The sequence below is a fragment of the Myripristis murdjan genome, chromosome 4, assembly GCF_902150065.1.
Source record: "Myripristis murdjan chromosome 4, fMyrMur1.1, whole genome shotgun sequence".
NCBI lineage: Eukaryota > Metazoa > Chordata > Actinopteri > Holocentriformes > Holocentridae > Myripristis > Myripristis murdjan.
Genome location: NC_043983.1, coordinates 8,075,852 through 8,093,385, shown reverse-complemented (window position 1 = coordinate 8,093,385; position 17,534 = coordinate 8,075,852). Strand labels below are relative to the sequence as shown.

At 40.0% G+C, this 17,534-nt stretch overlaps 2 protein-coding genes across 2 annotated transcripts in view; both read right to left on the bottom strand.

Moving 5' to 3' along the window:
- The window catches only part of psmd1 (proteasome 26S subunit, non-ATPase 1), a 44,286-nt gene extending 41,710 nt beyond the window's left edge, over positions 1 to 2,576 (bottom strand). The window contains exons 1-3 of the mRNA XM_030049285.1: positions 2,402 to 2,576; positions 1,972 to 2,015; positions 768 to 841 (exon numbers count right to left, since the gene is read on the bottom strand). Coding sequence (XP_029905145.1) covers positions 768 to 841; positions 1,972 to 2,015; positions 2,402 to 2,417 — 134 coding nt within the window. The 5' untranslated portion in view covers positions 2,418 to 2,576. The remainder of the gene's footprint in view (positions 1 to 767; positions 842 to 1,971; positions 2,016 to 2,401) is intronic.
- Positions 2,577 to 3,273: 697 nt separating this feature from the next.
- On the bottom strand, positions 3,274 to 6,853 carry LOC115358381 (uncharacterized). Its single transcript, XM_030050335.1, has 3 exons — positions 5,938 to 6,853; positions 5,092 to 5,205; positions 3,274 to 4,028 (listed from the first exon to the last, which is right to left on the bottom strand). Exons 1-3 carry the CDS (start codon positions 6,695 to 6,697, stop codon positions 3,931 to 3,933), a joined length of 972 nt encoding a protein of 323 aa, XP_029906195.1. The 5' UTR covers positions 6,698 to 6,853; the 3' UTR covers positions 3,274 to 3,930.
- Positions 6,854 to 17,534: the final 10,681 nt, after the last annotated feature.

Sequence of the window (17,534 nt, the reverse complement as noted above, 5' to 3'; positions counted from 1 at the left end):
CTAAAGGTGGCGAGGAGTGTCCTGGTTATGAAAATCTCTACTTTGACATATTAGCCCCTATATAACTGCTGTGGAGCATCACCGCCTGCCACTGCAACTGCTTCCTTCCAGTGGTGATTATTGTGCTCAACAAACCCTTGCAACTTTGCACATCTGTGACTTTACCATGTCAGAAGTGTCATGTAACTCTGTTAAGAACTACAAACTACACTCACTACCCATTTTGTTAAAGTTTCTTCACTTACACTCAATGGCTACTTTACTAGATGCACCTGTCCAATTTGATGTAATCCATTACACCACCTCAGGCAGAAATTTTACTTCTTTGTTGCCCATTATGTACAAGGATTTTGTCATAGAGGTGTTGATTCAACTATTTTTTTTTTTTTTTTTAGCAACAAGGTCATAGTTGGTGGTGCTGTTGAGATGCAATATATTCAGAAGTGTTTCTAATCTTCTGCCTGTCTCAGTGTAATGCAGTTCGGTACAACATCACCTTTTACTATGACCTCAGTAGTAAACATAATTGAATTTACACATTTCTGATTCTGTCACCAAAAACTGAAGAGAATAAACTTCATAAAAGCAGAATTCACAGCAGAGCTGTAGTATAGAATTGCATGAGATTGTTCAAGCGTACCTAATAAAGTGGCCACTGAGTGTATATGCTAGATTAAATTTGTTAAGCAACCACTGAATTTTGATCTAAAATTCACGCCCCAACTCTGAGCTTCAGCTCCCCACAGAAGCTCATCAAAAGCACTTACATTTTGTCTACTGATCCCGAGATCTCAGCCCAGAAGTCATTGACAATGGAGTCAAGTTTGTGCAGTGCAAACTCCTGTAAACAAACAAAGAGATGCTCCATTAAGGTTTTTAGTGAGTTACCATGTAATTTTTGTGGCAAAAACTGTCCACTGTTCATGTTTTTACCTGAAAAAAGGCTCAGTTTACTCAAGATCTATCCAGCGTTCCCACACTTCTCTCATAATTCCATCCAAAACTTCTCATACCAAATTTGACAACCTTTACAATATGACATTCAAAACCTGTTTTGTGTCAGAATGTCAGTCAGTCGAATTGCATTCATTTGATCACACTTTTTTCAAATTTCTCTTGAAGATATTGTTTTCACATTATCAAAAATGACAAACTTAGTGTCTCTATTCTAAAATAATACTTTTTTAAAAGTTTTACTGGCATATTTCATCAATGTGGGAAAACCCATCAGTCATAGGCTGTAATCACAACATGTTTTCTAAAAACTTGTAAAAGTTGAGCTTTGAATGAGATGCTAAGCCCTAAAGGTGCTTAGTTGCACGTTAACACTGTGATGAACTGGCTGCAATAGTTAACATAAAACACTGCCATTCCTGAAACACGATCAAAGCCATGTGCATACAGGCATCAGCTGATACCATGACCCGTTCTGCACTTAAAATCTGAGCACCAAAATGCACATGAGGGACAGAGCGAGATCCATCAATGAGTCTGCAAGCTCTAATAAATCACATTCTCTCATCTGCGGAGAAAACTCACACCAAACCCCATTCAAAAATCTGACATGTCCTATGCACAAATTTACATACCCTGTGGACCATAACTTAGAAACTTTTAAAGCTTACAAAAGCCACTCTTGCTGAAAACTTAGGTCCACTAGATCAATCATCAATTCTATCAATAAAAATAGACGTTGTAGACTTTAAGATTGGGAGTGACAAATGAACCACCACTTAAAGCTGACACTGAACACAGGGAAGTGCTGTTTGGTGAATAACTTGCGAGCCGAATTGATCACTTCCTCCTTACGAGTCATATAACTTCTCATTTTGTGTTTTAGGCTTTGCGTAAGTTTGCCAATAAGCGAAACCTCCACAAACGATCAGATTTTCAAATGGATTCGTTGTGTAGCGGTGCTCCATGAGGACGGCACGTCCACACCGCGAGACCGCTTGTCAAGCCGGGTCTTACCTTGAGCTGGGGCTCGTCCTCGTCAAGGAGAGAAATTATTCCAGCTACAAGAAGAAGACGGAGACGTTTAGAGATTACCAAATGGTTTTCTCTCAGGGTTAAGCAGTTTAAACTTTTAATTTTGTTGTAGCATCAAATTTGTGAGCCGCTATTCAGCTCAGCTAGCCTGTAGCCTCCTGAGCCGTCACAACAACAGAGCGGCATGACACTGCAGAGTGAAGACTACAGTTATACACAGACAGAAAAACAGACAGCACGGGGAATTAACACCCATCTTGGTCAAAAATACAGAGCAATGTGATGTTTTTAACGAGTTTCTCACAGGTTCTGTGTTTTGTTAACTGTCAAGCGCTAGCTCTGTGACTCAGCTAAATCAATGGCGGCTAGCAGCGCTACACCTGGAAGCTACAGTCACTCTCTACAGACTTACCGGCAGATGTTATCATGGTCGGCTCTTTACTCCCTCCTCAACACCACAGTCCTGTTTCCACTTTGTAATTCCGTGGGGGTTTAGGAGAACACTAGAGGGAAAGGCAGAACTGACAAATGTAGGCTACCAGTGTGATACAAATCGCAGCCGCTGCTAAGCTCTTTTTGTCCAATAAAGTAAGTCCCCTTCCAAAGGACCTGCGATTTGGACGTCCTACTTTGCGCCTGATGAAAAAAAAAAATCCAGTTACGTTTTATTATCGATATCGATGTCGTTGCCTGAAAAAATAACATATGTTTCACACTTTTAAATATATTTATTGGAATTAATGTTTTATTAAGAGAAAATATAGAGATACATTACATAAACGACCTCATTTATGAACTGGCATCTCCAATGGCTGTCTTCCGTGAATCAGTTCTTTTGCCTGTGCTCACTCCACTCGGGGGTCTGGATGCATTGTAATGACCTGGCACTATTTAACCAGGCAGGGGTTATTAAAAACTAATTATAACAAATTTAAGTTTATTTTCTGATTTAAACCTGACTTGTAGCTGCAGCATATAGTTTTATACACTCAATCCAAAAAGTAAGGGGTATGTGTAAATGGGATATATGTCATTATATTGTCAGTTTCATGGATTACAAAACAGCCTTTTAGGTTTTTGGATAGGTCTGCAAAGCACATAGGATCATGGCTGTTAATGATATATATTTAAACAAACAAACCGCAGCACATGTTTAACTATTTGGAGGATTCCTACACAGTTCCCCTCTGAACATAACAAAAGCTTTTTTTTTTTTTTTTTTTTTTTTTTTTACACTAGTGAGCCTCCCATAAGCCCTTTTTCAATTCACTCAAACAAACAAGCTTAAACATGTTCTGTTTATTTCCATATTTATATTAACGTACAGTAGTCACCTACACAAAATCATAAATACAAGTAGAAAGACAAGTATTCCATTTCTATTACAGGTATGTTTATTAGTGCAATTATTAACACTGGTCATCTAAGGCACACAATATTTACATTCATAGGCTGCCCTCTTTTGCACCATATATATTTTTAAATGATATGTCTCTATAATAAGCATACTGGTCTAACCTCATGGACAAGGTGAGATTTTTCAAAGGAAAGGAGGAGTCTAACTGCCTATATCAAGAGATACTTTGATTAAATGTGGTGCTACACTGAGAGAAGATGCCAAACTACAGGCAACATTTGGTGAATGAGATACTTGCTCTATATGGACTTCAGTAAATTCCCCTGTAACTGATCGTAAGGGCTGTATAAGACGACACATCAGTCAGCAACACACTGCACTGCCTGTCTTTAGCAGCAGATGTTCCTGAAGGACAGGTTTCACGCTGACTGAACAGCATGAGAGTCAAAACTGTGAAGCGGCGTGATGGCAGCAAGTGCAAATCCTCGGCACCAGGTGTTGCTTAAGGCCAGGTTTTAGACGCACCAGTGAAAATACTGTTCACAGTGATGGGGCGAGGCCACTGGTCGTGTCTCATGATCATGTCAGCTGTCCCTTCCAGCTCCTTCTTCATCCACATGCACTCCAATGGACAAAGGTTTAGTTTTCAGAGGAATCCCTTCCTCTATACTTCCCGTGTCACCTGCCAATACAATCAGAGCACTATTACACACCCTTTATGGCTGCCATTAAAAAGAGTAAGACAATACAGTGTGGCTGCAGCAGGTCTTAATACCCTGGGACAAAAGTTTTTTAGTCCTAAAAAATGCCAGTTTTACACTTTCTACATCATCATCCTTTTTATTTTGTGTTGTAATTTACTTTGTATATTTTCCAGAATGCCTTTAGAGAACAGCTGAGATGTTTCTGTGTTTACGAAGAAAGGTTGCGCTTCAACAAAAAGGCTCTTCAGATGAGAGTGCTAAACCAAAAGTCTTCATATGAATTGAAAAAGTTTGCAAAAGCCTTTGCAATGGTGGCACATCTCTGTTAATAAATTCAAGGACAAATACTCACATTTCACATGTTTAATGTGGCTCACATCAAACAAATCACGCTGACGTGTTTCGGCAATCAGCCTTCATCAGAGCGTGATGATGAAGGCTGATTGCCGAAACGCATCAGCACATTAAACATGTGAAATGTGAGTATTTGTCCTTGAATTTATTAACAGAGATGTGCTACCATTGCAAAGGCTTTTGAAAAATGTTTCTGTGTTTAACTGTATGTTACACATGGTGGAGGTGGAGAGTGCCAGTGATAGTCAGTGGAGAAACTGATGTCTTTTGCTCTCGTATGATGGATTTGTCCCTGCATGACTGTTGAGTGTTGGTGCAAAATGGTCATTCGAGAAAAGAAACCCTTCCACTTGGATTTTAAGGGAGTTACACCAAATCAAATGTTTCAGATAACCCAGACATGCACCATAAATACCTTGAGGCGACATCACACCATTTACATTTGACCAGTAATCCTTAGAAACAGAAAAAATACACCACCAAAAAACAAAACGGGCCCAGAAGCACAAGGTACGCCACAAGTATCTGTTTATTGGGGTGATTTTTTCTTTGATAGCGTGACCTTACACAGCACAAAAACAGCGGACTTTTGAGTGCATGTCAAAATACCTGTAAAAGCGAGGGGTGCATTTAAATAAGAGAATTGTTCACATGCTCAGTCAGAGCGAGCTAGAACGATGCTGCTACCTCGTTGCCTGCTGGCTGGAGAGCTGCCGGCCTGCCCTCGCGCTGCTCCTCTGGGAGGCCAGGGCAAACACTGGAATGGCCAGAAACGCGGGTTCCCTCTATCCCTGGTATTATCTGAAAAGGCAATAATAAGCGTTTAACAATTTGGCAGCTTATCCAAGGGCCAGATTGTTTCATGAATGCTCCTTTTGTTTCAGGAGCCACTACAGCCAGGCCGGCCTGGGAAAAAAAAAAAAAACTTGTGTGCATAAATGGTCTTGTGAGTGTCATGAACTGACCCACATAATGAGCCCTACTAAGCTTTGATGATGCACACAATATTGGACTGTCCTAACGAAAGAACAACAGTATAATAACACATTATTATAATTGTATACTAATCTAATATTATTTTGCGTTATACCTATTATATTTGTGTGGCACTCAATAAACAGCTAAATCCACCTTATTTTTCTCTATGTCACTATAACTCTCTGATAGAGACTTATATGTCTGATGGTCTGTTGTTCTCAGTAATAATTAAATCATATTCACAACTTAGAGTAGATTTGTTTCCTATGCAGGATAATATCCATATGGATATAAAGACTTATTGTGTTGCTGTTAAGTTTACATATCATCCTACTAAAGTTTTGTATAGGAGTACTCTAGCTCTTTGTCCTCATGGTAACCCACTATGTCGTGCATTGCCAAGGCAGCAGGGTGGCCTGGTCTAAAACATCCACCCTGCTGAAGTGTCCATGAGCAAAACACTGATTTCTAGAGTTTCACACTATAGCACAGTACACGAGTGGTATGCTGTGCTGTTTCTTGTTGGTCTGGTTTGAAAGAGGATTGTTATTACACCTGTTGTTTGAGACGAGCACAGGACTCTGCAGGCGTTTTTCTTGATGGCGAGCATCTTGGCCTCTGTCTTTGGGATGAAACTGCCGACCCAGATCGCCTCCGGTGAGTGTCTGCGAAACACCGCGCGGATCAGGCGCTCCAGGAGCTGCGCACACTGCCGCGTCTCGGCGCTCTCCTCCGCGGTGCGTATTAATCCAAGCAGGGCGGGCCGGCTGCTCCTGGCGCGTTTCGTGCGCGCCCTCACGTCCTTCAGGATCTCCTTCAGACACACTTCGTTTGAACTGCTGCTGAGAAACTCCTGTCTGAAGATGAATATGATGATAGGGGAGTCTATTGTTCGCCGTGGGCTGGAAATGTCCATGCTCGACGTGGCGGTGCTTTGAGCGTTTCCGTTGCCCGGCCGCCGCCTCTTGTCCTCCTTCCCCCCCGCCGGCTTGGCTCTCAATTCCAAATCTTTAGACCTCCCTGGCAGAGGGATTTCATTACAGGGAGCAGGTTCCGTCTCGATGCTGATCTGTTTTTCACTTGCAGCATCGCCGTGATCACTTGGAGGAACGGATCGGTCGGCAGGACCGCTGCTGTAAAACATGTCGCGGATGAACTCCTGTAATGTGTCGTTGTCACTCTTCCCCTCATGCTCGGCTTTGCAGGCTTCACTCACTAAATAGATCTTGTCTCTACCTCCGATCTGGGTGATAATCTCCTGGAAGTCCTTCTCCTCTGCGGGCAGCGTGTCCTCCAGGCACGTCGGGCCTGCCATTGTGCCCGCGTGGCGCAGTCGCAGCTGCGCGGGTCGGACCTTCACGGAGAGTTTTGTTTACACGCAGCCGTCCGGAATGACAACTCCATCCACACACACTCACCTTCCCGGCGAGTGGACGTGCAGAAAAACTTCTCCACGTTTGGAGGAAGGAAACACCAGCAGGGAGGGTGGGGATAAGGGCTCAGTGTTTATTTCTATTGGTCACTCTGTTTGATAGGCGGGGTCATCTACGGCTACAAACTGACACACACACACACTGCAGGCCCATTACAAGGTGATCAAGTTAATATTTAATGTAATACATAATGCCACGGAAATACAAAATGATCAATGAAAATGTTGGATCATGAACATGACAGTACCACAGTCATAGTTACATGGCCTCCAGGAAGACAGAGCGTTGTTATATCTTCACTCTTCATGAATTTTTCATAAATAATCAGTCTTGGAATGGGATGGGCTGGATGATGAAATCTCACGGTGCAGAGTTCACTCTCTTCATTCCCAATATTTGCATTGAAAAGAGTCCTCTCTCCTCGCCAAGGTTGTAGAGGCCTGGCTGCTCAAAAAAGAAATCAGGGCGGTCACAAACACCAGCTTTTACAACACAGAGTCTTTACTTGTGTGTACCTCGCTGTTGCAGGATTGTTAAATTAGCTTCAGTACTATCAGAGTGGTCCCTTAAAACCTGCTGCCACCTCCACCGTCTCAGTATGTTAAGCCCCTGAGGCTCTAATCCTTTAATCCACCCCTGCCTTTTCTTAATTTCATGGTGCTGTCGATCTGACATTCCAGGGAGTTTTCTTGGACTGAAATCACATAATTTCGAGAAGCAGCCGAGTAGCAAGTGTGTGTGTGGGACTGCCTCAGTGTTTACTGATGAATGAATGATAAACCTGAGAGTCTGACCAAAACTAATAGAGACGGTTCAGCCTTTGACCTTTAGACTGGCTGTGCACTGATTGGTAAGGGTGGTGTGACTCACAAACTCACAGAACTGAAAGTTGTTGTTTGGCTTTTCGTTTAACAGAACCTCCGTGTTCCCGCTTCCGAGTGTCACTGCACTCAAACTGAAAGGGGAGCTTTCCCCTTGTGTCTATTTTGTTCCACCAATAGTTTCATTTATTTTGTATCCCCAGTTATGTTTTTGTTGATTTTTATTCTAATATTCAGCCTTATTGATTCTAATTATGTAGCTGATCCTACAACCAACTCCCCTCTTCCTCCTGCTGTTAGTAGTTACCACCAAGATGACCAAGATTTCCACAGCCATTTTGCATTCTCAAAATGTTTAAGTGGGGGGTGAGAGGCCCTTAAGTTTTGATAATCTGATGGAGTTGACATACTGACCTCTCTCTGCAGGGAAAGGAGAAGTTGAGGGTCAAGGAGCTCTGGTGGACCGGTGAGAGAGACACGGAGACCCAAGCGAACTGCAAAAAAAAGCGTTGTTCACATATAAATTGTTAAATATCATAATGAAAAGCAAGCCATTATGGCGTCACCATTATTCTACAGTAACAAAGGATATATCGTTAGACCTGGGCCAAACAGTAGGATTCAGTGTCCTCCCTGTTTAAAGCTACAAAAAAACTGCCTGAAAAACCTAAAATGAAATTTTATTTTCTTTCCACATTTTTTAAGTTTAATTGTTTGATAATGCTTTTTGTAAGTAGCCTAAATTCTTATTTTTTAGGTTAACTATGTAATTTTACGATGCTTTCACACCATCTAGTGGCTAGGAGCGTCCACATCTGCATACAGAATTATGGTTGAGAGTTATGAGATGAATTGTATTTCATTTATCACACTTAGCGGCAATGTTATTAAACAAGTTGTAATACCTGCTATTAGCATCACTAAGAAGGATGAGAGTGGGGAAGAAAGCAGTAACATTTGCTAAGGGTAGCTAAGTTAGTAAGAGATGTGAAAGCCCACCATTAGTTCTGTGGAAGTGGTTAGTTTTGCTATGATAATGTTATTTCAAACTGACTGGACAAGTGTGGGGTGAAGACGTATAAAATGAAGGTCAATTTATACGTCTGTATCAAAATGGCACCATAGCTATGTCGTCTGTGTGTCAGGTGTAGCTTGCAGAGGTTGATGCTGATAGATCACTTGCACTTCTCCGAAAAGGCAACGCAAGACTGCAAAAACTATGACTGGCCTGCTAGACTGCTTTGTGCTGCTTTGTGCTGCTTGTACTGGTTTGTGGTTGATTTCAGCTGAATGAAGACAACATGACATCGTCACTCTTCAACCACCTGGAATAACAATCTCATGGTGAGAAAAATCCCAAAACATTGCTTTAGACAACAGATTTATCCGAGAGTGAGCACTCTGTTTCAGAGAATGAAACACAACCGCTTTCATTTTGATCTGAGCTTCACTAGAGCAGAATTAATAAAATCTCGACTTGGCTGTCCAATGCAAGTGGGTGTGAGTGATTTTCCCGAAAACATAACCAAACCAAACAATGTGTGCAAACCGGTTTGACTATTTTGAGAGCTTGTAATATCAGCAGCCATCAAGGTAACAGTGGTTTGACTGGTATTGATCAACAGCACATGTGTAAATGATAACACTGCTGTGTTGTTATTTGCTCACAAAGGGGGGCGTAAATATGCTCAGATTTCAACATACCGAATATTGGTGGAAAACAGCAGCTATACTTCCACATGCCCTCAAAAGCCTACCTTTTTTAAACCTTAGTTGCAGATAATTTGTAGGATTTCTTTTAACTTACAGGGCGTACAAGATGATATACTGAATCAGGACAGTTCAAGTAACTTGTTAATCATACAAAGATATACAAAATTGAAAAATCTCAAATATGATTCAGTGTTTGTCTCAGCTTCTGTCTTTGTGTAGATTTTCTAATGACATTTATTATTTATTTGCTGACTGGAGAATGTTTGTCCACTCATACAGCTGATATATCTCTGGGGCAGCTGCTCAGTTAACTCTAGTGGGTGTGGACTAATATTAAAGCTAAATTCACCTTGAGGATTTTGCCATGCATCCATCTGACACCAAAGTAGCGTAAAACAAACAACATGCACTATTTGCCAATGCTATTCGGCCCAGGTTAACTTATCTTGAGCTCACAGATAACAGTTCCCGGTTGCATCAGGCTATGATGAGTTAAAGATGTGTAAACATTGCAAAACCTGTGACTGTCTTGTTTGACACCAGGTCTCTGAGAGCAGGCAGGTGAGAGGCATTTAAAACCGTTGAGGGCAATTTAGCGCCAGAGCCTTGATTTTGCAGGGAGTGTGTGGTGGCAGAGCTGGTTTCGGCACTTCTCCTCCTCTGGGTGTCAGTTTCTGTTGTGTTAGGGTTATGGTGAATCTGTGGTTGTGTGGAAGAGACTGTGGATAGATCACACAGATAATAGGATTTTTATTTAGATTTTTGGTTTAAATCAGAATAGCTTTTTTTAACATGACAAAATTAGCTGTGTTGCCAAAGCATTCATAGCATCAACAAGAATCAGTATGACATGTATATAGAATAATACATAGAATAATAAAATAATTGCATTGATATAAAAAAAAAAGATGCCAAGGTAGAATATCACATAGATTTGGTGAATTTTAGGGCCTATTGGAGTTTGCATCTGTCTCATTATTATAATTATTAGACTATAATACAGTTAATGCACCAGTTAATGTAGACACCAGTGTTAGTGCTGCTCAAATGCACTGACATCTACATTGTTAGTAACAGTGGCCCTCTGCAGGTGACTTGATAACCTGCAGAGTGGCTGCACCTCACATGACCTGGAGGCTGTTTCTCTCTCTGACCCAGTTTCCTTCAGCGAGGCTGCCACTTTAGAATCTGAGACATTTGGCTTGGTGAACTCTGACCCCACAACAATATCTAGGCAACACTAATCCTATTATTCGGGTTTTCATTGTCAGCTGCAGAGGGGAGATGACATCTTTGAAACATGAGTGGAAATTTCAAACTTTAGATGGGAAAATAAACAAAACAAAACAAAATACAAGACAGCAACACATATCTGCACTGGCCACTCTTTCACGGCAACATGTCATCAATTTGTGATCTTGATTGCATTAAATGAATCATTTTGTGACAAGGAGCAGTAATTAAGTCATCTTCTTAAGTCATTAAGTCATACCTCTTTAAGAACCAGGGGAGGGGTGTGCATATAATTAGAAAAAATGAGACTATAACAAGTCAGCCAGCAAGTTCATGAACACTGGGGTGTGTCAGTGATCAATCTATGATTTTTTGGCATCACATTGCATTGAATTGCATTCTGGTCAATTGTCAGAGCAGAAATGTATGCCATTATAACTAGTGAACACAAGTGAAAAACCTTTTGCTCATCGATTCTGAAGAAATGACACCCAAAGCTGATGTTTACCAGATATTTGACTGCTGAGCTGCCCGCACTGCGAGCGTCAACTCCATGCGTCAAATCAAAAGCTAAAGAAATCATCTCCGTATGACTTTGGCAAAGGCAAAATGGGTGAGCAGTCACAGAATACAGGCGATGGAGTGGACACTGGATGTCCGATGAGGGAGTGACGTCATTGATTATAATGCGACCTCATTGATTATAATATTTTTTGTTTGTTTGTTTGTCTTCGCTGACCAGGTACTGTATCTTGTCTGAGGCTGTGCAGGAATGAAGCGTCAGTTAATGTCATAACTAACGCCTGATGTGAAAAAGGTCTGTTGTATTAAAGTGCTGATCTTTTTTCTTCATTACAGATCGTCACAGTTTAAAGTTGCTTTGATATTGCATCATTGTCACACATGTACGCCTAATGTCAAACATACATCACATTCCTGGAGGAGATGATTTTACGATTCAAGAACAATAACTGCACTGTTATAATGCTGCTTGAGACACAGCACTATCCATCACAATGATTTTTTAAAAATTTATTTATCTAATGCAAAATTGTGCAAATTCCTTACCAAAAAGGAAGGTTCCGGAAAGCAACAAGAAGAACAGCAGCCAAAAAGTATTGATGGCACAGATTCTTGACCGAAGACCCCGAGAGCACTCTTTCTTTTTTGCCATGGTGAGCTGAGAGGAGCAGCTGCCTTCCAGGGGGAAACTGTTCCAAAACTTGCTTTCTGGAGCGGGAAGGAAGACTATTATGCACCGCTCTCATACAAAACACAGTAGACCAGTGCTGGAATAATGGATATTAGATTTCAGCCATCTTTTGTTTCTTTGTGAGGCTGCACTGGAGGAGGCCTCACAAAGGCTCATACCATGGGGAGAGGTGGGCCCAGTGGGACAAAATTAGAAAAGAAAATCATGAAAACAAACCACACAGAAAGGCTAACAATGTTTCTGGTCCATTCCCACTATCCAAACAAAACCTGTGGGAATAATGAAAATGGATAGTACAACCAGAAGTCTATAAACATGAGCAAAAATATTACAAACAGCTTTGAATCCTCCTTCCTCTTGCATAGTGAAACCCATGTAGTATTCCATTTAGGTTACATGTAAACACAGATATATGTTGTACAATTTGTTGTAGTCGTTTCAAACAATACATTTAACTGTAATCCAAGCAGCTAGGACAGATCAGATTCAGGTCATTGATATGAAGGTCGGGTGGGCATTGTGAGGAAAACAGACAAAGCCTTATAGCTACCTTGACTCATACATTTTGGGAATGCCCTCATGTACTGTCCTCGTGGCTACAGAGTGACACAATCTCTATCGGACATCCCAAATAAGGACAGCAGTATTCTTTTATGCTTGTTAAATGATAGTTCTCAGGTGCCCATGTCAGTCCATGAAAAAAGGATTTGGTTCTCTGGCCTGACTGCCTCAAAGAAAACTCTGGCACGGTGGTGGAAAGCACCACATACTCTCTCAGTAGACCACTGGTGATGTGTGCAATTAGATGCCTTGACTCTAGAGCTCTCTGTTGCACAGTCTCATGGCGCTAAGGGAAAAACCATGAAGTCAGCTTAGTTAGTTAGACAGTTGATGATCGTTAAAATTTGTATTAAAGTGCTGAAGGGATATTTGCATTTACATAAAACATGCAATGTACAGCGTACTATGATCTACTAGGGATTCCTTCAGGACACAAGTGTCCTCTTTGGGTGTGTGTGTGTGTGTGTGTTAGTATTTGGGTGCCTGTGTGGTACAGTATGTTTGCACAGAGGTGTAACCATGTGTGTGACTGTATATAAGTATACACATAGGCCTAAGATATATAGATATGTCGGTGTGTAAGATATATAGATGTGCATGTTTGTATCTAGTATGTACACTGCAGGTAATGTATACCATGAGTGAATTTAGCATTTAAATTTAGGCATTAGGATTATTGTGTACAAGCATGTATCAACTGCAGCTACCAACTGGAAACTGTACAAGCTGCATGCATACGTGTGTGGATGCACAGAGGTCGCACGTGTATTTATTATTTATACATGTATCTGGTGGTTTATGCACAACTGAAGACCTGCATTGTGTGTAGGATGGTATAAAAACATGCATCTATCTACCTATATAAGTGTCATATAATAGTGTCATCAACATAAGATCAATTCAAATGGAAAAAATGTTCCTGTAAAAACCTCTGTTTAATTCTTTTCATTTTTATTAATACCTGAAATAAAAACTGTTTTGGTCAGACACTTTTCTACTTTTGGTGTTGTGGTTTAAGGTATTCCCAGTTCAAACTGAACCAGGTACAGGTTAAACAGAAAATGCAAGGGAAAATAAAATTTAATCCATTTAGCTTACATTTTAGCCAACATTTTAGAGAGAAGTGGCAATTTTTGGGAATAATACGTCAATATGTTTTAGGAAAATGTGCTGCTTAAAGGGTTTCACTCAGAAATGATGTGCTTATTCCACCTTTTTTATCCATTCAACTTGCCTGTACTTAAATCAGGCCTCATTTTGCATAGTGCACTATTAATTTTATTGAGGAATGACATCTTTCAACATCATTCTGAAGTACACAGCCAAATTAACCAAGGAATGATTGAAAAATGGCAACACGGGAACGGCCAGGGCCCAGAGCTCCATCCTCAGGAAAATCTGTGGCTGGAGCCCCCGTGCACAGAGGAAGTCCCCTGCCATGTGACTGAGCATGAGCTCCTCTGCAAAGAAGAATGGGAAAATTCCTACATCCATATGTGTTGGGCAGGGAGAGACTAATCCAAACAGGCTTACTGCTGATATCAAAGCAAAATTTTCTCCGCTACAAGCACTACTTCAAGGATGTGCACACTTATGCAACCAGATGTTTTCAGTTTTCCATTCTTAATTGTTAGAAGGTTTGTTTCCACCTTTATTTTGCTGGTTGCAATTCAAATAAAAGTTCAATAAGGCTGGTCTCAAGCCAATAAAAACTAAATGTTTGGAAAGGGTGTGCAGACTTTGATATCCACCCTGCTTCAATACAGGGGAATGAGGTGTTTTCCTATACGCAAACACAGGGAACTCAGCGGGCCATGGTTGTTTTAAAGGAAAAATCCACCCTAAAACTCTTACCTGCTGTTTTTAAAGCAGCTGTTTGTGATGCACCTTGCATTTCTTGGTTCTGTTCTTTATCTTTTTCTTGCCAACTGGCCAAAAGTAGACGATGTGGCATCCTGCACAGCTACAATCACAATCATCACATATGACAATAATGAAAGGTAAATCTTACATTTATTAATTAATTTTTTTGGAGGGCATTCCCATATTTTTAAATGCTTTTGCTTGATTTCAGTAATTGTCTAAAAAAAAAAAAAAAAGGCAGACAAAAATTATTTTAATACGAAGATTACCATGTTTACATTTTGTTGTACATGCAAGACAATTTTCTATGTTCATATAAAAGCCTGATTATACAAGAAGCTGATCGCAGTATAAACAAAATATGGCCTTTTTTGCAGTTTTTTCTGCATTTTCCTCATGTAAATTATATTGTTTTATGGAGGGCACCCAATTTATTTTATTCTGTACATCCAACAACAATTAGGGTATCACAGCACAAAGTGCCGGGAACTGTATTGTTTTTGTTCATATTATTAATTATTAAATATTACTATTGAAATTGTGGTCTGACCTACTACTCAGACAACAGAAGTCATGTAAATTGGCTGACTGATTGTGCTATAATTAGCAATTTCACAGCAACCCTCACATCAGCAGATTCAGCCGCTGAACTGGATCAGTTTTTGCACACTTTTGACCAATACAGTCATTTCACTGAAACAAATATGTCCATCCAATCAATCTCAAATATGGCAAACTTAACCTCTGGCCTTACATGACAAGAAAATGCTTTTTTCACCAAAGACTCACTGCAAAACTCTAATTTATGTGTTTCTGTGCACAGTCTCAGCATATGAGCCAAAGTGCTCAAACGTCCAACAGTAGGTGGCGCTGTAACAAGTGCACCTGCCCATCATTTAACGGCCCTATTCCATTACAACATCAAGAATGATGGATGTTGAGAAACCTGGGTTATTATCTTGAAATGTTTATTCCAAACTTCAGAACAAAACTATTGTCGGTAATTTTGTGAGTATCCCTTTCATGATGCTTTAATATACGTTCATCTCATCGTCAGCACCGGCAGGGAGCAAACCTAGGGTGGAGGTTGGAGGCTCAACATCATCCACATCCTCACACTGCGTCCCACTACATCTGTCCACACGTGCCACACGTTTCACCGTTATCTTCAATGGTCCAAGGGCATCAGCATTTATCTTCCTGAAAAACTGAAATAAAAGAAATGTTTGAATAACTTAATACTATTAAACTATTAGCCTAACCTGCACTAACTGCATAGTAGTCCAGTCATTTTATGAAAAAACCTAGGACAAATTGCAAGAGAAGCAAACTCGTGCAAGCAAACTATGTCCTGAGTGAGGGGGAAAAAAAGTCCCAGGAAATCCCATTGGTGGAAAGTTTTGAAAATCACCTATTTATGACCATATATTACCAAAAACACTGTTTTTAACACACAGGGGAAAGGGGTTCAACATTTTACTTTCAGATATCACTATAAAAATGATAAAACTATAACAAATCAACTATAAAAAGTTGATTACACACACAAAGACAAGAAAAAAAGTCAATTACAAGTTCTTTGAATTATTCTGTTTACACATGCATATCACACATTATCTGATATGATATGCGCTAATAAGGAATATAAGGAATAAATGCCAGAGCAGATATTTAAACAGTGAATTAAAAGGTTACTATATATATACAGTAACCTTTTAATTCACTGTTACATAGTAACGTTTTAATTCAAGGTTACCATATATATAGCAACCTTTTAATTCATTGTTTAAATATCTCTTCTGGCATTTATTCCTTATATTCCTTATTAGCACATATTAAATCAGATAATGTGTGATATGCATGTGTAAACAGAATAATTCAAAGAACTTGTAATTGACTTTTTTTCTTGTCTTTGTGTGTGTAATCACCTTGTGAATTTTTATAGTGATATCTGAAAATAAATTTTGAACCCCTTTCCCCTGTGTGTTAAAAACAGTGTTTTTTGGTAATATGTGGTCATAAATAGGTGATTTTCAAAACTTTCCACCAATGGGATTTCTTGGGACTTTTTTCCCTTCACTCAGGACAAACTGAGGATACAAAATCAGTTGAGTTTGCTTCTCTTGCAATTTGTCCTAAGTTGACCCCAATTTTGGCCTAAAATTACTGGACTATAGGGGACAAAGTAAAATGCCATTGTTGTATCTCTCACTGTCTATACATTAGTGACTGGCTTTAATATAGTTTAGTTACTCATTAAAGTAAAGACGATGTTTGAATCCTTTTCTACACAGTTCATCCTCCATTGTTACCCAACTTGTTTTTAACAAGAAAGATTGGAGAGTCCTTTCTTAAATTTAATACGTTTCATCCATTACTTTGTGACCACTGATTAACTGACTTGCGGTGCTAACAAAAAGAACGACAAATACAAGATGATCAGACCTCTTCAATGTAAAAGGTGATGGCGTCTCTCCCCAGCTCCACTGAACTGGAAAGCCTCACCGTGCTGTGAGCAAAGGTTGTCAGGTTTGCTGCAAAATGAAGGAGGGAGAGAAAAATCAATGTTAAATTCATGGATATGTACATGTATACACACACACACACACACACACACACACACACACACACATATATGTGTTTGTGAGTAAGAGCATAATTAAACAACATACCTTGATTTGGTGGTGCCACAGTTGACAGATCTTGAGTTGATTTAATCCCTGTGAAGTCAGAATACCTGCATAAGTTATCTATATGACCAGCCGGCTTTACTGTTTTTGTATTCTACTGAAGACTGCCTGAGGAGACGGGCGTAATCTGACCAACAAACACACTGAAGTGGATGATAAAGGGGGGCATTTGAAAAATAAATTTGAAAAATAACACCATTCAGCACACAAATGAAGACAAACAAAGCAGATTCTGCAAATATTAAAAGCAACATTCCTGTGGCTCATTTTTTGTGGTATTTTCTTGTTATTTTCCTATTTGAATTGGAAAGTAGATCCGGTAAGAAGTGTCTTCCTTGTGCCAGGAAGATACAACCTGATATTTTCACAAGTGATTGTAATTACGTGAATAAAAAGGGGACTGGAAATTGTTGTTTTCCATATTGACATAATCTGCTTTGCTCATGTTCATTTATGTGCTGCAGTGAAAGTGACGTTTTGGGAGCTGTTTTGCCACAAGTGAATGGAGAGATACAGCATTCCTGATTAGCACGGAGCAACTAATGAGGATATTTCATCACCATGCGGACTCATGTAACAGCCATGGAAATCAAGAATGACATAGCTACTGAATGGTCCAGCACAT